General features: G+C 34.4%; 1 protein-coding gene across 1 annotated transcript in view; it reads right to left on the bottom strand.

Annotated features, from left to right (window-relative positions):
* LOC115217964 (opioid-binding protein/cell adhesion molecule homolog) overlaps positions 1-27,500 on the bottom strand; it is a 304,039-nt gene that overhangs the window by 42,520 nt on the left and 234,019 nt on the right. The window contains exon 6 of the mRNA XM_029787692.2: positions 12,523-12,727. Coding sequence (XP_029643552.1) covers positions 12,523-12,727 — 205 coding nt within the window. The remainder of the gene's footprint in view (positions 1-12,522; positions 12,728-27,500) is intronic.

A 27,500-nucleotide genomic window follows, 5' to 3' on the forward strand; every position in this document is an offset into this window, starting at 1 on the left:
ACTACTACTACTACTACTACTACTACAACTACTACTACTACTACTTCTACTACTACTACTAGCACTGCTACTACTACTAGTGCTGATGTTGTTGTTGTTAAGCAACAAGACGGGTAAGGGTGACTAGGTGATGGTCTAGGGCTTAGGGGCGGGAGACCCCAGACCTTGGAACAAAAAAAAAATTTGGTCGTCTTGTTGTAGTCGAGGGCTCTTCGTTGACGTCCGACACCACTGGGAGATGACCCGCGAAGTCGCTGGAAATGGAGATCTCCAGGTCCAAATTCTTGGACCGCTGCTGTAGCTACAACTACTACTACCACCACCACCACTACACACAAACACACACACAGATGTGTATACTCATGTGGGTGTAAGCATGTGCATGTGTATAATGTAAGTGTACGTATGCATAAACACACAGACACACACACATGTATGTAAATGAGTTAATTCTTTCAGTCATTAGCCATCGACCATGCAGGGAGACCACCTTGCAATATTTAACCGCCCCAGTACTTGTTCTTAAAGCCTGGAGGTTAGTCAACCGTTTTCTTTTGTCGAACCGCTAAGTGACGGACACATATACACATCAAGACTAGTTTTTAAGTGATGGTCGTGGGCAAACACAAGCACAAAGACACGCAAAACACACTGACTCACACGATACATAGGCGGATAAGAGAAGCAACAATTAGAAGGACAGGCAAAAAAAAGATGGGTCATTTTTGGCTTTCTTTCTTCAGTCAAGCCCCAGAAGTCACGACCGTGTCGGGCTGTTACACTTGAGATGGCTCGACCTGGTTGTTCCCAAAACTTCTAAGCTAAGAGTATTAGACCCATTTGTAAGAAAGCTAGTGAATGTGTACGGTAAGAAAGACAAAGAAAAATAAATAAAATAAACAAAATGCGGAGAACGTGGTGCGTGTGTGGCCAATGTTTTCTCTATTGAAAATTCTGACAAGATGTCATTTACAAGCTATTTATTCAAGCGAGAAAGAAGGATACTAGTCAGAACTTTTCCAGCTGCTGACAGTGTGCCTGTATTGTTTCCACACTTTATTTTGACACTTTTTCCTTTATTAAGAGGAAGAAAATTTGTATGCATCTTCTCTTTCGGGACAAAATCAACTCTCCACACTACAGTACAAAATTCGTGAATCTTATTTTGACAAATTCCGTGACTTAAGCGCAAATACCTTCCTCCCAGATTCTTGGCAATATTCTATTTACTTATTTCTGTTACTACCTCGTCTATTGAGGAGGGTGTAGTGTCCAAGGCTGGTGATACGCGTTTGTTAAATAGTCTCAATTACAGCATCATCTACACGTTACTCGCGGTTTAGAATCTTAGAAAAATGTTCAATGCAATTACCTGAGCATCCTCCTTGTAAATCAAAGGAGCCGATGCAGAAACGTAGGTCCTCAAAGTTACTTCATAAGATAGTGGACCTTCTTCCCGTGATTTGCATCTGCAGAAGCAGGAATATAAGAGGCAAGGCTTTCTCACCACGTACTTTAAACCAGTCTGATTGACCATAGCATATTCCAGTGTTTGAGTTGCATGTTGAAACACCTGGTTTCGGAACTCCTCCCATGTTGTAATGACTTCGATCGCGAATCAACAATTCCGAAGTTTCTTGCGTTATTGCTTTTTGGATGATTAAATATTTTTAAGGCTTCAGACAGTAACCGATTCCTTCAGGGCTCTATTTTCTCGTTTCTTTTCCGATCAAAAAGGTAAACGAAAGCTGCGCACCGTGCGTTTGTACTGACGTAGCACCATTAGACATGTTGAGACAGACCCTTTTCATTCATCATGTAAAGGTTATTGAACACCTCCTTCAGAGATGTTTGAGACACATGATGAATGTTAGCGGGTCCTTACTGATTCCAGATTCAGAGGTATTGAGGGGAGCCGAGATTTTAAGCACTGATACGATGGCGTACAATGGACATATTTTTCAGATGAATGATCTCTAAAGAGATACGATAATACGATGAACTTGTTTGTGAAAAGCGCCCCTTGCAGTAACCAAAACTACGGTTTCAGAATTTTGCTAAGTACTTGTTGAAGCCATGTGAAATATGAAAGGTCAGTTGGGAAAGCAATGCTTGTCGTTACAACCAATGGAGGAAACTTGTAGAGGAAAGAATGGGTATTTTTAAAAAATGTAAGTTTTCGTGTTGGCGGTAATGGCTGTGTGGTTAGGGAGCTTGCTTCCTAGCTGCATGGTTTCGGGTTCAGTCCCACTGCGTGGCACTTTGGGTAGGTGTCTTTCACTATAGCCCCGAGCTGACCGGAGCTTTGTGATTGAATTCGGTAGGTGGAAGTTACTGCCGTGTGTGTATGTGTGCGTACAGCTGCTCAGTGCCTCTCCGAGAGAGAGAGAGAGGGGGAACTCAGTTCAGCTTCTCAAACTTCATGCAGCTACTCGAAACGCACTGCCAAAGAGTTTCGTCTGCCGATACTACAGGCATGTGCATCTGTCAAGAGCTGAGCTCATTACTCATCAGCGGAGTCACAACTGTAAAGTATAATTTTGTCTTCATGCAAAGTGCTCTTAGTTGTTGCTGATTACCTCCTTCGCTCATGAGTGGATGGTCATCATATATGTATTTCCAAACGCCATATTCAATTGTCTGTGTGTGTGTGTGTGTGTGGTGTGTGTATGTTTGTATATCTAAATGAGTATTTGTGTGTGCGTATTTCGATGACGCCCACCTGACACTCTTATTTCTTCACAATAGGTTACTAAACAAGCAGTTTCGAAAAAAATAAAACATTTTTTAACCGCAGTCATTCTTGTATATGTATAATTTTCTTTTTTATATAAATAAATCGTTGCTTTCATTTATTTATTTATTTGAATAATGTCAGACTATATGCACACACTATATGATTTTGTTATTATTGTACTATGCAGTAAATCCGGCATTGCTATCTTGCTGAATTTTCTCGAATTTTTTATGCTGCAAATGTTTCTCCCATCGCTCGTTCTTGCGTAACCATGATCAGAGATACTTCTTCCCTTTTTTATGCATGTATCATTTGATACGACCTATCATTTTATTAGTTTTCTTTCTGCTTAACAAATTATCCATGTAACATGTTTTCGTTCCAGTTTACTATTCCCATCTTCTATTATATTTCTAATTGTTTTTTTCTTTCTTTTCTCCTGATGGTCTGTGTGGCTGCACATGTCAGAATATCGTAAATTTTCTTCACCACATTCTTTGTCACTTCTAAAAGTAATGTATCTGTTCGTATATTCTAACACTACTTCTTGGATGTAACTCTATACTCCTCGATAAAAGCTTTTTGCTGCGTTTAATTATTTATTGCAGTTCATCTTATGACATCTTGAAGAAAAGCTGAACAATATATCGTTAACACGTCGGGCTAAATGCTTAGCGGCATTTCCTTGTGCACTTTCTGTTGTCAGTTCAAATCCCGCTGAGGTCAACTTTGTTTTAATCTGTTCGAGGTCGGCAGAATAAAGTACCAGTAAGACGGCGAGCTGGCAGAAACGTTAGCACACCGAGCGATATGCTTAGCAGTATTTCGTTTGCCGTTACGTTCTGAGTTCAAATTCCGCCGAGTTCAACTTTGCCTTTCATCCTTTCAGGGTCGATAAATTAAGTAGCAGTTACGCACTGAATGCAATGGATATTTAAATTTGCGAGAAATTAGTTTTAAAAATTCAAGAAACTTGAGAAATCGAAGTTATAGGAAATTTCTTAGAACAGGAAATTATATAAATATTTCTAGACTGTCAACCTTCTAATAATTGCTTTCTCCATTATAATATATATATATATATATGTGTGTTGTGTGTGTGTGTGTGTGTGTGTGTGTGTGTGTGTGTTTTTAATATATGTTCGCTATATAAACATCTTTGTTCCGCAGTATAAAGAAGACAGCTCAAATATTCATCTGAAGATTTTCTGAAGAAGGGGTCCTAACCCTGAAATACTGAATTAAAATTTGCAAATACAAACGATCAACCTGCATTATTTTTGAGAACTTGCATTTTCTTGGCTTTATAACAAAATAAAATATTAAAAATATTCACTAACACACACATACGCCCAGAATCACACACATGTATATATATATATATACTAGCAGTATCGCCCGGCGTTGCTCAGGTTTGTAAGGGAAATAACTATAAAGCATTTTTAGAGAGTTATAGCCAAAAAATAGCAAAAAAATGGAAAAAAATGATGCTAAATTTTTTTTGATAGTTAAAAAAGGTGGAGTTGCGTCCCCTACACAGTTTGTGGTTTGTGTTCCTGATTGTCGACCCCATGTCGAATTTATCGATTATTTTCAGAACTGGGGGAACTTTCCAAATTTTCGCTGCGTTAGTTTTGAATTATGACATTGGGCTATGTGTGTGTCAAGTTTCATCAGAATCGGTTGAAAGCCGTGGCCAGGGTGAGGGTACAAGCAAACAGACACACAGAAACACGCACAGACAAACTGCCGTTTATATATAGAGAGATATATATATACATGCCTACATATATATGCCCAGAGAAAGGTATGTATGTATGTACGTATGAAGGTAGGTAGGTAGGTAGGTAGGTAGGTAGGTAGGTATGTAGGCAGTTCGGTCAGTCGGTAGGTTGGTCGGTAGATAGGTAGTAAGGCGGGCTGGCATGCAAGCATGTTTGCAAATTTCACTTCTTGTTGGAAGACTGGAATCGTAAAGTAACTGTCAATATGCTGATGCATTGTCTCACGAAATGCGCGCAGATAATTACATATATTCCTGTACATTTATATCTACATATTATCTATTTGTTTTCATGTTCGTGTGTTTGCGTGTACGTATGTCTGTGAGTGGGGGTGTTGCGTGCAGAATCTGTGTATACGCAGTTTTAATTTTATCTTTATTTGAATGTATTCATGTCTATGTTTATTACAATATTACATTCAAATTGTCACTCGATAACAAACGTTACCTGCTGAATAGATTCTGAATAGATAGGGAAACTAAATTTTACTGAACAACGAAGTACCTGAAACGTTAGTTAATGTAACGCCGATAAAACTGATGTAAATATAATAGCTAAAGATTATATAACAAAGCTTGCTCTCTAGTGGCCGACCACTAAGTTCATTGTTGCTTGAGCCTTGGCAAGGAACACAAGTCGATAAAAAAGCCCATTCTTTTTCGGACACAAACAAAGAACGGGAAACATAAACTGCGGACGAGATTAAGCCTTTCTTGAATACTCTTTCAGACAAAGGCAGACTGAGAAGATGTACTGTCAGTAAATGTTCTTGTATTAGTAAAAGACTGAAAAGTACAAATATTGAGAACCACTAAAAAGAAAAAAAAAGATATCCATCTGACGTGGGTGCTAAGGAAAATCGGAGATAGAAACAACCCACATCGAATAAATATCGGAGAGTAACAAGATAATCTTATATTGTTACCCAGCCTGCTAAAAATAGCAGGTAAATCCCTCGCGAATTTCATAGTTTCTTAATACATACTGGCCTATTTAAACTTCCGTATAGAGATCCTTCTTATTTGTAGTGACTTTAAGCGACATAATTCTAATGCCTCAAAGAAGAGAATTTTGACCAAAATAATTATGAAATAAATCGAAAGTACCAAATTTATACTGGTAGTGTAACATGTTATTCTTCAGTTAACATTTGGTATATTAAAGATATGCAACCCAACATTATACAGAGTGAGATGTGTTTCATCTTTCAAATATCATTATTTACAAAGGTATTTTCAGACATTATTTCAGTAACTTCAATGATAACTGCTTTGCAAAGATTTTGCCCGAGTATCTAAATGCCCTTCCATTCTTTCGACTATGCCCGCGATAAAGTATTTGCCCCAAGTGAAAATGTTATATTTATGTTGTATACCTACATACATACAAATATACATACATATATGCACACACATACACACACACGCATGCACACACACACACACACATTTACACACACATATATAAACATGAAGACGAATTTACTGATTTACCATAGAAAAATATTCTCTAATGGTAATAAATGATGTAAAGACAACATATCTATCCAGTATTACCCCCTGTCGCGTTCCCTCTTGAGGGTGACTAGGTAACTGTAGTCAATATGCCTTCAGAGGGTGAAATATGTCACAAACAATCTTTCAACTAATCTAAATTTTGTTTATAAACGTAGTCTAATCAAAAATATCCGGACTATTGCCATAGGAACAAAGCTGAACCATGCTCAATGAAGCCGCTTGACTCAAATTGACCTTAAGCTCTGTTGTGCATGAGCATTAAGTTTTATTGTTCTAGCTCTCTCCTCTGCTTTACAGCAGTACTTAGAAGAATGGTGTGTAGCGTGTGATCGTAGCGATGATCATGCCATGGTAAGTTCAGCTGAGAATATACATAAAATTTTGCCAAGTCCTTGTTGATGCTTGCTCAGAGGCCTACGCAAAGTCTTCAAAACGTTCTTGACTCAATCAATGAAATCTTGTGAAAATGAAACTCGAGTGTCATTTTCGTCAGAGTCATAAACCCAAATCTTCAGTGATAATGGACTGAACTGAACCTAACTAATCTGCACATCCTCTAATAGCTCATGGATGGTGATTCGACGATTTCCTCTGAAAGCTGCACGCACATCTGTGATGTTATGTTTTTTTTTTTACAGTTTTGCTGGTTGCGTCTCTCGCAGAACGTTCGTCAACATTGACATTTTTTCGGCCATCTTGCAAACGTCTGAACCACTCGTACACTTGTGTATGGCTGATACACTCTTCTCCATACACTTTCGGTAACATTGCGTAGGCGTCTGAGCACGTATCTTCATGACAACTTTGTCTGGCTTGGTAAATGCGACAACCACACACAACACTCCTTCCTTCAAACACGGCTGTAAACAGCGGGAGTGAGCTCGAATGTTAAAACTTAGAGTACAAACACACCAAAGTTACTATGGCAATAGTCCAGGTACTTATTGATCAGACCTCGTATATGCATGTATATGTGTGTGTACATGCGTGTATATATATATGGAGAGAGAGAGAGAGAGAGAGAGAGAGAGAGAGAGAGAGAGAGAGAGAGAGAGAGAGAGAGAGAGAGAGAGAGAGAGATGGTAAATAAATACATGTCTGAAGCAGTAAGACATGTCTGCAGCTGATCACTTACCTACAGAAAAAAAATTCGACTATTTTCCTAAAAGGCCTATCATTTCTCTCAAATGCTCGAGTCATGAAATTATCTCCCTTCTTATTCACATTCGCTTGCAATGTCCAGGAGTTATTTTTCTTACTCTGCCGTCGAAGCGAAGATAATAAACCAATAAATCAAGAATTTATCTTTACGGGGTCTTAAATATAAGTTTATTCGCTTTTGTAGTCTGAAGTTGAAGCCATTGTCCACACGAAGCTGTTCCTCTTAACACCCTTTTGTTATGCATTTGTGTACCTATGTATATATTCATATACGCGCACGTGCCCGCACACACACAGACACACACATACACATAAACACACCCACACTCACACAAACACACTTTCACTCACACAAATCTTTCTATCTAGTTATACTTATATATATATATATTATATATATATATATATATAATATATATATATATTTATCTATCTATATATATATATATATATATATATATATATATATTTATCTTTATATGTGTGTGTGTGTATATACATATATATATATATGTATAGTAATGTGCGTGTGAGCGTGCGTGTGTATGTGTATGTGTGTATATATTCGTCTGTTCAATTCATTCCAGTACATGTTTTTAGGACAAAGGACGAATTGGAACAAGGTGAGATCTATTAACAACATGAATTTTGAAAACGAGAAAGTCGACGCTTCGTTACTTCGACATGACTCCATTAACCGCTAAATTTATTAATTGACTATTTATATTAATGTCTCACCTCAATACTGATTCACGTATGCAATCGTTACAACCTGAAATATCAATATATGTGATATAACCCGTTACATCAGTGGTTGTGGTAACTAGTAATAATCATTTCAATGAAAACAGGGGAAATGAATGCTTACTATAGCTTACGAGACTTCAACCTTTTCTAATGTTAAGTAAACCATTTGAACTTTTTCGTCAATTATCCAACGTAATTCCTTATTATGAGGAGTAATTTTCTATTAAAGTATTAATGAAGAGATGTGGTTAATTTTATTCATTGGATTAGAGAGAGAATAATACAATTAAACGCTACATGGTTCCTTAAGTGATGATACTTTAACTTGGTTAATTATGTCATGCTTTCAGTTTTATATATGTGAATATGGTTATAAAGACATACACGTTCCTGCAATATCACACACGCACTTGTATAATTAAATACACCTAACACTCGTAAAAGTAAACACACTCAACCACTCATATATGAAGACAGAGTGGTAGAGATATATACGAAAATTTGAGTTATATAACTGACATTTCAAAGCATTATAGATCCTTCGCCATGCATGTGAGATTCCATGTGAGATTCTAAGAAATACAAACAGAAACGGGTGATTCAGTAATCAACTAAATGAGAAAAAGTTACACACAAATACAGGCACAGATATGCACAAACACGCTAGCACACGCACACACACATATGGCAAACAGATGACCATCACGCTCAATAACATATTTGTGGACACAACCAAATAAAAGACACGTGCTTTGACAACCGCACTAAACACTCATTAACATATTTTTAGCAACACCTGTTAACAATACTTACAAGTGATGTAATGACACTGCTAACACAGTAGTACACAGTATTGACTTATAAAAAGGTTTAATAGTGTTCTTAGTTTACTACGTTTGTATAACGAAATACAGTACCCCAACAGGCCATTAATAGTTTTAATAGGATCTCACGGGAAGGCATGCTTCTATGGTTAACAGGCTTTTATTTTTATCCTTATTCCTCAATATTTTTTTAATGTCCTTCTTATTTTTATTTCCAGTCTCTTTCATTCCTTAATCCTTTGCATTCAACGATTTATCGCAATGTATTCCATCTGTGCTTTCGGACTGCTTCACAATATTATTGCATTTTAATTTGTCTTACACAGACACACACAAATACAAACGCGTAAACGTGCATAAAAACACATACCTACGAACATACATACATATAGATATCTGTGTATAAATATATACTTGCGTATCATATATCTATATATACTACATATATATAATTATACGTAAATGCTTACGTTTAGGTATATATCTATATATATATATATATATATATATATGATCTCTTGAGCACTACCAGCTCAAATATTTTCTCCTCTGTCTTCCCTCCTTGGGATCTTTCCTTCTCCTTGTTTCCGACGAAGAGCTCCGCTCGAAACGTTAAACCCTCCTCTCCTTCTTTCCTGAGCGTCAATAATACTTTAATTGTTCCACGACCTGCGTTGCTGTGTTTTTTTCTCATTTTTTCTCTTTTTTTTCTCTTTTTTCTGTGTTTTCTTGTTTGGATTAACTATATATATATATATATATATATATATATATATATACATATAACAGTGCAGTTCTGCCTGCAATGTTATATGGTAGTGAAACATGGGCTACCACAAAGAGAGAAGAGCAAAGACTGGTAACGGCTCAAAAAGCCATGGAAAGGTCAATGCTTGGTATCTCGTTGAGAGAGCACATACTGTAAGTAGCGAGATCATCAGAAAGAAGTCCGGCGTGAGAGATGTCATCGCAGAGTATACACGCAGCAAGTATAAATGGGCTGGACACGTCACTCGGCTCACCGATAATAGGTGAACGCACACAGTCGTCGAGTGGTACACGCGCGAGCGGAAAAGACCACCCGGAAGACCTCCACGACGGTGGAATTACGATTTCGGGAGGACGATTTGGATCACGTGGATGAGAAAGGCGCGATCCAGAGAGGAGTGGACAGCGTGCTGTGACCAGCGGTGCCAAATGGACGCCTGACGGACTGGTCGGTCAAAGTGAAGGTGATATATATATATATATATATATATATATATGTTATATTCTTACAAATACATGCACGCACACAAAAACACACAGACGCAGACACACACACACCCTCTCTCTCTCACACACACACACACACATATATATATATATATATATATATATATATATATATACATGCAATCATGCATGTAAATATGCGTATGCAAAAACCTTGTGTAATGTATATAAATATTTGATATGTTAAGTAGCAGAACTCAATGTATTAGCAGCAGTAAACGTGTTAAGCTAGCTGATATCGATATAATATTTATGTATTTTGTTTGTCTGAGTTGATTGTAGTTAGAATGATTACATTTAAATATGCAGCTGAAGCATTTCAACCAATCGACTGAGTAGAGATGATACAATACGTTCCTGCTGTTGTTTTATATGCCGTCGTTATTGTTTTGTTTCTGTTGATATGCTTATTTTGCTTCTTTTTGTTTTGTCTTTGCCTTGGTTCTAGCATTTGGTATTGTATTCATGTATTTTTTTTTTGCACTTTTAACTTAACGTTTTTCGCTGATCAAGCAGAATTCCGAAGAAAATTACTAAAACCGTTTAGTATAGCTTTCTTGTTCTCTAGGATATTGTACCTTCGACTGAACAAATAATATGTTCCTTTTAAGACGTTTTGTTGCACCATATGGAAATTCGGGTGTTGTTTCTAGCTGGGATAAGGCACAAGTAAAAACCCACTTAACGGAAATACAACCAAATATTTGAGAGTGACTTTTTGCACTGCAATGAGTTTTAACTTAGGGAAAGTTAGCTAATTCATATAAAACATTTATTTGTAATACAACCCGATGTGTTTATTTTTTCTTTAATTGAACAAAAATACACATGGCCAAAAATATGTATTATTTGAGCAGTTTAAAACTTTTAACATATTTTTAGCAGTTGTTTTGTAAAATATATATTTGTTGATTTTGTAAAGGCGGGCACGTATTACAGACTTCAACATGTGTTGTATTTTTTGCTCATCAATATAATTTCTACGTGGAAATTCCTCTAATACATCATAATAAATGTTAGGTAATTTGGGGATAAGACAAATTACAGAAGAAATATAATTTTCTCCGTGATGTAAAGTGACAAGTATTGAAAATGTAAAGATTTCTTGCAGTCCCTCACTGTTATGTTTCACAATCAAATTGAATTTAATTTAAATCTTTAGTAACCTTCTATTATATTCTTTTTGTTTTACTTGGGAAATGGTGTATCTGCGGTTTGTCTCAAATGATATATGATATATGTGCGTGTAAGTATATATATATATATATATATATATATAAATATGTATATGTATGTGTATATATAGATATATATCTATATATATATATATATATATATATATATATATATATATATACACATATATACACACATATATATTTAGATGTATCAATGTATATAATCTATCTATCTATCTATCTATCTATCTATCTATCTATCTATCTATCTATCTATCTATCTCTCTATCTCTCTCTATATATATATGCATATGTACGTATGTATACTTGATTATTTCCCCTTAGCACAGATTATATATTGTATTATATCAACTTTAACTACTGAATACATAACGCTAATGACTTGTCAACTAAACCAACGAGGTCTTTTACACGGAATAAATTAAATAAATCGATTCCAATATGTAAATGCAGAATCAAACGTACTAATGGTCAGACAGCTGCAAAAGAATATTAATATTAGATTAAAAGATTTGCTGTAGTAATGACATAAATATATTTCCCCATTATACAAATATTTCTTTGAAAGAATCAACATGTTGCATAAATCATGTAAGTTTTGAATTGATAAAATTTCGTTTTACAAAATGATAACATTGAAAACTAGTCGGATGTGTAAATTTACTTATTTAAGAACCTCCAATTCGTTCTCTCAAGCACGAAATCAGAGACCAGATGATGAAGAGAAGGCGCAGGTGTGGCTGTTTGGTAAGTAGCTTGCTTTCAAACCACATGGCTCTGGGTTCAGTCCCACTGCGTGGCACCTTGGGTAAGTGTCTTCTCTTATAGCCTCGGGCCGACCAAAGCCTTGTGAGTGGATTTGGTAGACGGAAAGTGAAAGAAGCCCGCCGTATATATGTATATATATGCGTGTGTGTGTTTGTGTGTCTGTGTTTGTCTCCCTAGCTTTGCTTGACAACCGATGCTGGTGTGTTTATGTCCCCGTCACTTAGCGGTTCAGCAAAAGAGACCGATAAAATAAGTTCTGGGCTTACAACGAATAAGTCTCGGGGTCGGGTTGCTCGATTAAAGGCGGTGCTCCAGCATGGCCGCAGTCAAATGACTGAAACAAGTAAAATACTAAAGAGTAAAAGAGAGAGTAAGAGAGAATATTACGAAAAATTATAGTTTTCGTTTCTTTTATTATTTCATTTTGTCGGCAAAGTGGCACAAATATGACAAGTATTATGTCACCCTTTCGAAAACAAACATATATATATATAAAATACTATCACTCACCTTGGACAATTAGGTTTATCCGTTTGACTTTAACGGGAGAGGTATTGATGTGGCAAGAGTATATTCCTCCATCAGATGGTTCTACTTCACGGATGTGCAAGTTCCAAGATGTTGTTGTTGGTCTTTCGACACTGATTCGACTGTCATCAGTGATTCTCCGATCTTGAAGTGTAACTGTAATGGCTTTTGGATTTGCCCATACAATCTGCAATTACAAAAAAAATTCCGGTTCAAACTAAAATACAGATATACATATTTATATATATATATATGCATACATAAATATATATATATATATATATATATATATAATATATATATATATATATATATATATATATATATAGATAGATAGATAGATAGATAGATAGATACACATTCATTTACACATTACATGCACACACACACACACACATATATATATATATACACATTTACACACAGACATGTATATATGTATATATATTTATATATACACTAAGACAGAGAAAGTGCGAAAGTGCGAAAGAGAAAGTGAGAGAGTAAGGTTTGGAGATTGAGAACAAAACGAAAGAGAGCGGGGGATTATGTATGTAAATAAATTTATAGAAATAGACTAACTGCGTATTCTCACAATGCATTCTCTTTAAAATCTTATATTACGATACATCTACTCTTACATGGTGCAATCCGATCACAATTGTTTTAATTAGCTCATCAGTATATAAACTGATTATCCTATAATCAGTATATAGATTGATTATCTAATTAGCTTAGCTGTGATCATACTGGCTTAAGATTGGAAACACTACATATTCAGTAAAATACTCGCGTAATGAAGAAACCGAAATGCTCGAGTTCCTGACGCATGGACTACTTCCTTTTGAATCGGTGAGCGTTGCTCTTCCAAGTACAGATGCATGAATATAACGTTGTCGGAATAGACTCCGCTGTTACGCTGCTTAATTTCTGCCAGTAATCCTGTCTCATATTTACGCATCTTCTGATGCACTTAAGATCTGTTCAAACTTTACTTTAGACTCACACACGCATGTGACCTGAACACGATCATGCGTACTCATCATATTCACACATTCATACGTGTATAAAGAAATAAAAGGAGACACACGCAAAGGGAGAGATATTTTGGAAGTCCCTTAAGCTACTGTGTTGTATATAGATGTAGAAAGTTTAACAGTATCACAGATACCATTCACATTGTTTTTCTTTAATGGGACATTTGATGCCATCAGCCATAGTATATTACTGATATTTTGAATGCTATGTTGGTTTGTATGTGATGACCTGTATGTAGTGAAGGAAATACTTGTTCATCCGTGTGAAAACTTCCTTAATCAAATTGTTTAAACTAGCACTCCGTCGGTTACGACGAGGAGTGTTCGAGTTGATCCGTTCAACAGAATAGCCAGTTCATGAAATTAACGTGTATGTGACTGAGCACTCCACAGTCACGCCTACTCTTAACGAAGGAGATTAAGCGTGACACAGAACGTGACAGGGCTGGCTCTTTGAAATACAGCTGCAACTCATTTTTGTAATCTGAGTGGACTGGAGCAATGTGAAATAATTCATCTTACTCAAGGACTCACCGTGTCACCAGTAATCGAACTCACGACCTCACAATCATCGGCCGCATTCTTGTAAGCACTAAGCCACGCGCCTTTGCTAGTGTGATTGTTTAATTTGCTGTTATTTTCATTTCTCACCTGATAATTGGTTATTGGCCGATTTAAATATGATAAATTAACAAATTAATATTATTTACAGTACATGTAATTCAACAGATTATGATAAGATTAGATGCTGTAAAAATGCGTAAGACAAGGACGGATTCTAACTTCATGCATGTTCATTTATAAGTTGCAATATCTGAATTAACTTACTTCAATTTGCAATATACCAGAAATGAAGTCTGTTACGTGTAAATGCCTTCCCTACTACATAAAAATATACCAAAAGATTCCACGAGGGGTTTTATCACCAGGAAGAGGAATATTCCAGAGTAAATAAATTATTTTGAAGATGCACGAGTGTGTGTAATAAGATCAGTGAAAGGTGTTTAGGTGATATATTGAATGTTATCATCGGTAAATCTGGTCTGTCTTAGGAAAAGGTCGAGGCGTTATTTGCTTACAAACGATTGAAAGATTGATGCAGTTCACCGATCGATATATCTATCAACTGATACATCGGTATTATATACTATTCATTATATACATCAATGTCTGATAATGTTCAGAAATAGTACCGTAGCATATCGTTTAACTAGCCGTGATTTATGTTACAAAAACAACTTTGATGCTTTTAGTTATATTAAAGAAAGCAATTCAACTGATAAGTTGTATCAGACGCAGGACTAGAACGGACGTTGGGGAAGAAAAAAAAAAAGAAACTAACAACGTAGAAGCAAGAGAAATAGCTTTCTAGTTCGTTAAAAATGTAGACATTCCATTCAGTATTCTCGTATATCTGTTTGCTTTTTTCTCAGATATTTTATCAATATCACTTTTAATCATTTATGTTATTTCATTAAGAAATTATATACTAGTCTTTCTTTCCATCTCGGCACCCTAACGTTACAGCTTATAGTGAAAGTCGGGTGCTTTGCGATGTCAATCAATCTACTGCATATTTTTCTTTACTCGTGCTGGTATCTCAAGCCAGCACATACATTTTTTTTTTCTACAAGAACCATTCTGTGTCACCCACTTTATGTTAAATGTTATTTGATAGACAAACCGTGTTATATGCAAGACGTTAAATGAAATTGCAACTTGCGAAAAGGATTTGAGTTATTTTTAATTTCTTATATTGACAACTATATTTTTTTTTCTCCGAATTTATATCTATTTCTTTTTATCTATCTGCAATATTCAGAATACGTATTATTTAAAGCTGAAGAACGAAGAAAAAACAAACAACAGAAAGAAGAACATAACTGTCATGATATAAGAAAGAGGATAAATATATACATTTTTAAGAATAAAAAGAAAATACTTCCAGAGAAATATTTTAACATGACTTCAAAGCTAGATCTTTTGAAGTTTGTGCCTTTGGTTTTTCAATAGTTTGATGATATATTCGCTTTTATGATGTGGCTTCTATGGTCGTCAACAGTAATTGAATGCGTGCTGTTTCGTGCTAGGAATAATTACTTAGCACCATTTTATCCATAAACGGAAAAGTTTCAAGACTTGAGTTACTTTTTTAGGAAGAGGCACGAAACAATCTCTAAAATATAGATAAGTAAATAATGTACGTTGAGCAACAAACTGTCGGGGTTCGAAAAGCACTGATGGAAGAGATGACTGCTACATAGAAAACGGGTACGGAAAATGATAGGAACTAAAAATATATGGCGTTGCTTAGTACGTTAGAGATCTTTATTTCTTGGTTTTGTTTTTACTTTCCCTCGGTGTTATTTCAGTTACAGAAATAGTTTTATTTACTAACAAGAAAGAGGATATAATATATATATATATATATATATATATATATATATATATATATATATATATATATATATATATACACACATACACACACATGAATGTACATATATATATATATGTATGTATGAAAGTATGTATATGTATATGTGTGCATGTGTGTATATATATATATATATATATGTATTGAAAACAAAACAAGAAATATAATTTCTGCTCGCTTTGAAAACATGATTTTTAGAACAGAAACATCAAAGGATTTACGTGTTTCAGTAATCGCTTCTCTTTCTAGCTTTTCGCATTACAAACGCAAACGTTTTTACACACTATCATTTATAACAATTTACTGGTTACTTTTCTACTTTCTGCAGAGAGCAAAGAACACACACGCACACACGTGCACTCACCCACCCACACACACACACGTGCACGCACACGCACACGCATACGCACACGCACACACGGGCACACACACCTTCACATACGGACACAGACACATACACACATACATACATAATACATATATTCATATATACTAGCCACTTATATTATTATTTATTAAAAATGATATCATCATATTATATATATATATATGTATATATATATACATATATATATACATGTGTATATATATATATATATATAATATATATATATATATAATATATATATATATATATATATATATATATATATATATATATACACATATGGTGTGTGTGTGTGCACACGTGTATGTATGTATGCCTTTATGTATATCTGTAATCTCATAAAACCAACAAGGGAACGGAATCTAGATTCGGTGAAATATAAAAATATACATTTTATTGTTTGCATTGAACAGATTCCTTTTATTTTAACAGAGCGCTCATTGATGGTTGTAATATTCATCTCTGCTTTTAAAAGATTTTACATCTAAGTTAATGTCGAATACCTGTAGCTATGTGTCGTGCGGAAACTATGGTTCAGAGAAGTCTTCCACGTAGGCATTCAGTTAAAACTTACATTATATATATATAGCGAAATGGAAATACGATGAACGAAGTTGTTGGCTTCACACATCAAACGAAATAGGTTTACTAGAAACTATCCACCAGGAATATATCATCTTGTCTAGGAAACCCACTAAATGAGAAATCTATAACTTCCTTTTTGTTCTAATTGCACGGGAATTAATTATTCATATTTACAGGATGTATGATAAAAGCTTCTGATATATACATATATATATATATATATATCACAAATACTGATAGGGCACAAAAAGTGTGTCTATAGCCAGCTGGAGGAGGTGTCTTCCTGGGGCTACAAACTACAGTAGCATCCACCCTTAGGGGTTAGCCATATTCAAATGGCAAATATACGTCACGATGTGTTGCCACTACTGTTTATAACTCACTCTGAGATTTATCATTATATATATATATATCTGTAAATGTAATATGTGACAATTATTTGGTAGACATGATAAAACTCCGAGTTTCGGATGCTGAGATGGAAATCCACACCACCATCTCTTCAGTTATCCGGCCATTCGGAAAGATGCTATAAAGGGAAATTACTGTGTGATTGACGGTTATTAAGACACAAGAGATATTTGCATGACCGCAAAATAAGGGGAGGGAATCTTCGGTCACTCTAGTGAATGTTTATTAGTTGTTTATTATAGTTTGTTTATTATAGACGCATTTTGCTTAAATAACTGTCGTATATTGTTGAGAAAATAATATACAAATAAATTATTTGCATAGATATTGCGCGCTAGCATTTTTTCAATTAATCATATTTATAAATATATATATAACATATGGAGAGAGTAAATAATTATTATATATAATAGCATTTATTCCTTGGTGAGCTTATTAGCAATCTTATCACTATATAAACAATTGCAGCGTGAAATGTGTTGGTAAGCCATTTGAGAAACCCACAAAAGCCGTTCGATTCACTTCAACATTTAAGTTTAATTTGTCAGAATATTTTCGTCGCTTTAAGACCGCAACCTGTTCACTGACAAAAATCTGTGCTGCATCCCTGAGATATAGCACGAATTTTTGTCAGTGTACAGGTCGCGGATTTTAGCGACGAAAATATTTTGACAATTTAAACTTAAATGTTGAAGTGAATCGAACGGCTTTTGTGTGTTTCTCAAATGGCTTATAAACACCTTCCACGCTGCAATTGTTTTCGTTTCAGCACACGATCTCAGATCAAATCACTTGCTATGCGAGTACATCTCCTATCACTATATAATTAACAATTTAATATGATTTTATCTAAGAAAATAGAAAGCGAGCATAGGCTTGGTTACAATTTCCGGTACAAAATTAATATGAATGGCAAAGGAAATCGTCATTTAAGAGTCTTTCAGTTACTGTTGACAGTCATTTAATTAGCTTTGTGATCTAAGGAGTCCATGTGTAGGGAAGCAATTTGGATGCGTTTGGATAAAATAAAATGCAGCGTGGAAACGTCCCTTATTGAGGTGAGGTCTTGAAGCAGCTCGTTTGAATAAAGCTTTATCGTCATCTAAATTGTTCTCATTACAGAGTAGAAATTACATCAAATATTCCTTCATTTGACGACAATTTGCATTTGGTAATTTGTAATGTTGTGTGGTCATTTATTTTAAAAGAGTATATGCTGTTTTAGTAACATCGCAAGTAAAATACAAAATATATCCACTGTAGCATATTGAATGGAATTTCTTCAGTATCATTCACGTCATATGGGAAGGGATTTACTTCGTGCATAATTGCGACAGAAAAAAACTCTGTAGTAGTATGTTTAATACCTTTGTACAAAACGTTAATGCTTAATAATTCATTAATATTGAGAAATTGTAGTGTGTTTGGTTCACTTTTGGAGAAAGTCATTTGAAGGATAACGTCATGTTGAGAAGCGAGCCAAAGGGAACAGCGACAGTCTTTTGAAATTCTTTGGTAATTTTTTCGGATGAGATATGCTAAGTTTTCAGTTCCTTGTGATTGGTAGCTGCAGTGTATCCCTCCATAATGGTGTAGGATGAATTTGGTTTTGCATGTGCGCCTTCTCAAAGGAAGTGGCGTCATGTAAAGTTGTAAAGTTAATCAAACGATATATTTTTGAAGTAGATCTGTCGATTTTAATCTCATAACTGTTATAAGAATTACACATGATTTCACAAAACCACAGATGAAAAAATATACACGGTAAATGTGCATTACACACTCACAAACACACTCACATACTTAGCACATCTTGCACAGGTATATATATATATATGTATATATGTATATATATATGTATATGTGTGTGTATGTATGTGTGTGTGTGTTTGTATGTATCTGCGTTTGTGCTTATATAGGTATGTGTGTATATATAAATATATTGTCTGACAGATAAAGCAATGACAGTGATTTCATGTCTAATGTCATAAGATATTATGACTAGCTTTGCTATAGCTTTCACAGTGGTATCCAACAATATTAAACAGACACAGACATTCATAGACACCCTCAAACACGTATATATATATGAGCTCACAGATCTACACGCACACTCTAATACGCACATACACATTTGCAATCACTTAATGTATTAAAGTAAACAAGCTATCAACACTCATTTATCAAAGACATTTATTCTGTCGAGAAATGTATTGGAATAACATATTCAGAATTAAAAACATGATGGAAGGATTGGAAACTTTTGACCCCCAGCCAAGGCAAAGTTCAATCTGGCCGAAATTATGTTCGATCACAATATACTTTGTGAAAACCTTTTTAAAATTGCTTCGAGACAACTGCATTAAAATGGCTTCCACTCTGATGGGGAATAAGTAGCACAAATAAATGTTTATGCTCTCCAACGTCAACCAAATACCAAAGATAAAATAACAAGTGTATATAGAGTAAGCGACAGAATAGATACAATTAAATTATTTTTTCTGTCCAGATTTTATGTTTTCCAAAGCGCCAAACGTTCGACGTCCTAAAGATATTGATTAGCTAAAAGGATTTTGTTTCACGTATTAATTTCCACAGTATATTTGAAGCGTAATACGATGTTATCGTTTTCCTTGGGGAACGCTCTTAAGACAATATATATTTATATAATTACATGTTGAGAAGTGTATGTTTCCTGTGCCAGAAAGTAACAACTATGTTCAAAGTGTGTATATCAGTGTGTTCGTGTGTGTATGTGCATATGTTTGCGTATTTCTTTGTATATTTGTGTGTTTTTGTGTAGGACTACTAAGTAATATTGTTCGTTCGCAATATATATATTCACACCTGAGTGTATGTTTCTCTTTATATTTTTACATTAACGGAATGTCTATTGCGAGCAAAAATGTTTATTGCTACGGTAACATTATATAATATACAGTTTATTTTATAGATGTGAACTTTCATACTTTTCTGTTATAACGCAACAAGTTGTTTTTTTTTTTTTTTTACTGAAGGAATATGAAAATTAGGGTTTCGAATAATAGTTAAAAGTGAATAACTATTGTTTGTAAAGTATATGCGTGGTATTTATATTTTTCATACAAGGAAATACCAGCATTCCCAAAAGCTCTATAATCGATTCGGTTGGTTATGATGGTTTAAGCCAGTAAATGTAATCATTCAGTTACACATAGAAGACAGAAGCTGTATCACTATTAAGGAGGAATAAACATGAAAAATAAATGCTGAACGGGCGTAATGGAGATTCATCTTCCTTCTACAAACACAGCCATGGTACTTCTCATCGAGAGATTAGAAATAATAATATGTAAACGTTGCTTGCACTGCCAAAATCAATTTTGTCTCACAGTTTACTTACATAACTAAAAACGTTAATAATCTTTGATTTTGTGTCTATTTTGATGTCTATTATAGCCATGTTACGCTCATGGTTATCTAGGTTATTAACGGAGGAAAACAAGTATAACAACACCTATAGTGGGTCTGACCGAAGAATGAAAAGAATATGTTTGTTTTTAGAACACAGTGAGAGAAAATTGGAGAGAGATAGAAAAAAAGAAAGAGAAATGTTGTTATATATTTCTTTATTGCCCAGAAGGGGCTAAATACAGTGGGGACAAACAAGGACAGACAAAGAGATTAAGTCAATTACATCGACGCCTGTGCGTAACTGGTACTTTATTTATCGACCCCGAAAGTATGAAAGGCAAAGTCGAGCTTGGCGGAATTTGAACTCAGAACGTAACGACAGACGAAATACCTATTTCTTTACTACCCACAAGGGGCTAAACGCAGAGAGGACAAGCAAGGACAGACAAAGGAACTAAGTCGATACATCGACCCCATTGCGTAACTGGTACTTTATTTATCGACCCCGAAAGGATGAAAGGCAAAGTCAACATCGGCGGAATTTGAACTTAGAACGTAACGGCAGACGAAATACGGCTACGCATTTCGCCCGGCGTGCTAACGTTTGTGCCAGCTCGCCGCCTTAGCAATGTTGTTATAGGGTAACAGATGTTGTGCCCGTTGGTTTTTAAAAGCAAAAGCTTAGTCTATTTAAAAATCCCAACATATTCTGTAAATGCTGGTTTGATTAGAGTCATCAAATATATGAAGAAGGGATAAATAGGATTTCACTTAATCTTGAAGGTTTCTGTATTAGAATATTATATGATGATATTTAAAAATGCTTAATTGCAACAAATGTGGGAATATATATAATACTTGTGTGTGTGTGTGTCCGAGTGCTCTGTTTTATCATTCGTTATTTGAAATCGTTCTGTATTCAAGGAGTTGCTTCTAACGAAGATACAAAGCTCCAGCTTTGGAAACTACATAACAAAGATGTGGAACTTGAGAATGTTTGCGTATATTTACTGTTCTACTAAGAGTTTGTAAAATGTAAGTTGAAAATACATGTTAGTTGATTTTATTTTTGTGAAACCCAATATCTTCTGGATGGAACCTTAGGAAAACCATAATACCATATTACACTTTAAATATATTATAGCTTTAACATATTACTGTTGACTTCTTTTTTTCCTCTTTTTTGTCGTTATCGATATGATCAGAATCGGCTTCGTCTCTTGACTATCAAAGAGCATGCACGTGCTGTACTTCAATTGTATTACATACCTAATCATTGGGATCTAATATCCAAAACGTTCAGCTAAGACGATGCTTTCGTTCGCGTCATAATTTATTCTGTACCATATTATACAATAGAATTATTTTTATTACCCACAAGGGTCTAAACACAGAGGGGACAGACAAGGACAGACAAACGGATTAAGTCAATTACATCGACCCCAGTGTGTAACTAGTACTTAGTTTATCGACCCCGAAAGTATGCAAGGCAAAGTCGTCCTCGGCGGAATTTGAACTCAGAACGTAACGGCTGCCGAAATACGGCTACGCATTTCCCTTTTAAATACCGTATGATGTACTGATTGTGTATTCCGAAGTACGTGTTCCCACGATGTTTATATCTTGAGTGACTCATTGCCGTTGAAATAGCACTTTCCTTTGCAATTTATTAAGTTTAATTTTTATCAGCTCTAAAGTTTCATTTTCAAATTATATATTTTTTTAGTTGCTATGCAGCAAATTTGATATAATTAAAAATGTCATCAATTATTATATCGATTGATATTTGGGACATTGTATCAGTAGTTTGGTATACATTTACAAGTAATGACATTTAGAAGACAAAAACCTCTGATTAATCGTTTCAATAATTAATTAGAGGAAGAAATTATAGTCAGTCGTAGATTTTTCTGATTGAGACTATTGAAATTCGGAGGAATGGTATTAAACGTCAAGGAGTGGATACCATAGAAATATCAGTATCTCGCTATAGACAAGCATTAATGCTTACATTAAAAAAATGTGATTACATGTGCTTGTATGTAGGATATATATATATATATATATATATATATGAGTATCCATATAAATATATATATATGTACATATAAATATATATCTATATATATATATATAATATATATATATATGTACATATATATATATATATTATATATATATGTACATATATATATATATATATATATATATATATATATATATATATATATATATATATGAGTATGTTTTGTTTGAAAATCACCTTTTGTATAAAAGTATGACAAGTCTGTGTTACGATTAATCCACTTACTTTGATACTCTCAATATCACGACGAGGTATTCATTTTTATTCACCATAACAATTCCCTCAACATGCTATCATTGTGCATGGTAGACCAAGCGTGGTTCAATAATCACATGATGAAAGACATTCAAGCTATCATACACTTTACATTTTGACATATCTTCATCATCCTTGACTATATCATCTAATGTGCCCTTCTGTAGCTATGCGATGGTACACAAAGATTTAGTGGGATACATGGCTGGTGTTGAAAGCTTGTTCAGTGCCCACATACAGATCCTCACGTTGGCACAACGCTTTACTTCATAATCTGATCTAGTGGAGTAGAAGGTCGATATCACTCCTGATGATGATGTGACTGTTGATTAAATTATGCACGCAAATATTGTGATATAATGTAAGGCCATAAAAAAATAATTTGATATTCTCAAATCACTAACTCATATTTCGATAGCCTGTGGTGAGCTATGAGTGATCTACAATATCAACCACATTTACTAGCAACTGACACACAAGGGAGATTTTTATACAAAGGAAATTGTGTAAAGCTTTCGAATACTATGTAAATATATCCTCATTTATTGTACCAAAGAAATATTCAACTAACTAGCGTATGTAACAAGCATAACTGTTTCAAATGTTGGTACAATGCCACTGGGGATCGATTACATTGACCCCAGTGTGCAAATGGTACTTATTCTATTTTCCCCGAAATGATGGAAGACAAAGCTGACCTCGGTAGAATTTTGAAATTCAGAATTTAATCCCTGGAAAGAAATACGACGAGGAATCTTATGCAATTTTGTAAAGATTTAACGAGCCAGGCAAACGTATAAATATCATTAAAATAGGATGTCCGTTTTTGAGTTGAACATGCTTTGACGTTGGAAGATAGCGCTTTGTTTTGCTTCGGCAATAAATATACTAACATTCGAACGATTGTACATCTCACAGTTGACCTGACGTCATACAAAGATCATAAAATGAGACATCGCAGTTAAGTGGCTTCGGACTGGGATATACTGCTTGGCAATATGGTTTGTGTCCTACCACAGCTTCTGTTTGACTAAAGCTTGTGAGCCGAATTTAGTAAAAAAACGCTACGTAAACTTACCCTGGGTTATCGTCAGAATAAAGTAGGACAATGGAATCTTGAGAAGTAGAACTGATACAAAATTCCATTAATCCTTTGGTTTTGGTAAATAAAACAAGATCCAGTATTCGTAACGAAATTGAGTCTTAACAGGCAAAGGAGGCGAGCATTCGAATTCGTTGTATAATATGATTACGAATAGATCATATCAAAATTTTTATATCCATATATATTTTTGCATGCGTGTATTTGCGCATGAACACATATTTGTTGGTTGTATGTACACACATGTGGGTTTGATGGAGCCAGAGCGTTTGGTGTACACACAAAAGTACGCATATATTGTTACATATCAACATCGCTTGTATATGTCTTTGTTTTGTACATTATCTTTGTTGTTCAGTGCCAAATCGCAAGTATGGCAGATGTTGCAGTTATCTAGTCATTATATCTATTCCATTGAATGCAAGCAAAAATGAAAACTACCATCTTCCTTCACTCGGTCATTTGATGCGTTTAAACTATCATTATATGACAACTATACTCTCTGCAACCATTCTTATTTTTTTTTTTTTGCCTATCCTATTTTTTGTTTCTTTTTAGATTATTTATGTTGCTTTTCCTTATTTTCCGGCTGCTCACAAGCTTGAATTGGATCAATTTCTTCATTCATTTTAAATGCCGCTTTGCTGTATTCGCATTGATATAAAGATACGTTGCATACATGATACATGAGTCATACATATATGCATATATACTTACATGCAAGCATACACGTACAATCACACACGTACATATATATATATATATATATAAGAGAGAGAGAGAGAGAGAAAGAGAGGGGGGAGAGAGAAAGAGGGTGAGAGGGAGAGAGAGCAAAAGAGATAGCTATGTAGATGATGTAGGCAGATATAAATTGCATACACACACATACAAAATAGACAAACATATAGATAAATAGAGCTAAGTACACAGATAGATAGATAGCCAGCCATCCAGCCAGAGAGACAGACATACAGACATACAGAAAGACAAATAATATCAAATAAATATCATAGTAAAAAACTGTCGAATATTATTGCGATGCAACAATATTAGAGAGAGACAAACAGCTACATAATTGATAATGTAAAAGTAACTACCCCGAACGATATATTCTGCCACAACTTCGAAGTTACTGTTTATCATTTTAGAAATTATTCGATTTGAAACCACATATTATTGAGATATTAATACAAATAAAATTTATATATACATATGTATGTATGTATGTATGTATGTATGTATGTATGTATGCATGCATGTATGTATGTATGTATGTATGTATGTATGTATGTATGTATGCATGGATGGATGGATGGATGGTTGGATGTATGTATGTATGGATGGATGTATGTATGTATGTATGCATGTATGTATGTACGTATGTATATATGTATGTATGTATATATAATATCTACACAATGCAGATAAATGTAAAGAGAGAGCAACAACATAGTTCGGTTAAGATATATGGTTGTAGAAACTGGTTAAAACATTATCAGTTATATACAAAGAAAATAGAAACATATACTTATACGCAATTCGAACAATCACTTCCGGATGAAGAATAATTTTAAAGAACGCTTCTGCAAATATGGAAGCCCTTGAATACACATGCTGAAATACTTACATACATACACATACACACACATTTACATGTGTGTATAATTATGTTTGAGTTATCTGTGTGTATACGTGTGTGTGTGAGTATTCATCCATAAGAACATGAATTCATGTTCACATACACGTGCATATATCTCAGCCATTTATTTTCTCACTCTGATTCCTAAGTAACTCACGCAAGGCAATAGGTGTGCGGCGGTGTATAGATTGTGAGAAACACAGGTTCCTATGCATTTGAGTGTGTCTGTGTGTTTGTGTGTATAGTTATGTGTACAAGGGGGCGTTTAAGAGTGTGCGTGTATATATATATATATATATATAAACACACGCACATTCACCTCACACACAAACACAGTGTATTTTTGCATATTGAGTTACTTATGCGTTTGCCTGTCAATTGTGGGTGTATATTTCTAATGGCTTTGTGTGTATATATATATATATATATATATATATATATATATATATATATATATATGAACTCACAAAGGATGATCTATAATTTCCTCTACTCCTATTTTCTTTCCCATCATTGAACAAAGCATATAGTGAAAACCATACACCGTCTTTGGATGGTTGATCATATATATGGTAATGGCAACTTTGCTTTCAAAATTTTATATATTCAGAGCGATACACACAACAGAACCATAAAAATTTTTTTTAAATTTTATTTTCTCGTTAGAACAAAGATATTTCACTTAATTATATTCTTGAACACATTATTAGACCTTTACATTATAGAAGTGCATTTGCGACTCTGTAACAAAAATGTACCTGAGAATAAGAAATGAATCTTAAAATGAAAAACGAAATATATGCTAACCGCAAATCTATCGCAAAGGTTGAATTTTTATACTGTCTGAGATAAACATCTGTTACACAAGATTTTTCTCATCGGCTGAAACCATTTTACTTTTAAGCTAGTATATCTACTGATCGTCAGAAACTCAACAAAAAAATTAAAATAACCTAGAAATATGATAACAGATAATATTATAATAATGTAATATTTTAAATGTAACTCATAAGCGTGTATTTTCAGAATCAGTTTATACTAGAATATAGTACAGCACAGACAGGCAAGATATATGTGTGAGTCGTTAAAGGCAGTTGAGTGTAAATGGAGTTTTTACGGTCTTAGTATCAGCCATTGTTAAATTAAGTCGATTTTACTTTACGTTGAATTGTAGCTCAATTTATGAATAAATGCCAAGCAGATAGAATAGTTAACACGCCAGGCAAAATCCTTAATGCATTTCGTCCGTTTTACGTTCTAAATTCCGGCCATTGGAGATTCTAATCTTTTATGAATAATCATACATATTTTCTCCTAAATATGATACCTTATGCCTATATCATAATTCAATATAAATAACTGCAAAAAACATTGGAGAATTTCATGTTTGATATAGTGGCGAACAGAGGAACCGATGCTACTTTGTTCTGTGGCTTTTTTTTGTTTCTCTTCTATCTTAGTTTAAATTCTAGTTGGTTGAAATGTTATTGTGGACGTCGATTAGTCAAAAAGTGGTAACATATTCAGACCGATAAAATATGGTTGCAGAAGAACTTAATAAATATAGAATAGATAACAAGGAGAACTCACTCGTAGTATGTAGTCATATAAGGATTGTGCTGTCAGA

This window comes from Octopus sinensis, linkage group LG12, assembly GCF_006345805.1.
Source record: "Octopus sinensis linkage group LG12, ASM634580v1, whole genome shotgun sequence".
NCBI lineage: Eukaryota > Metazoa > Mollusca > Cephalopoda > Octopoda > Octopodidae > Octopus > Octopus sinensis.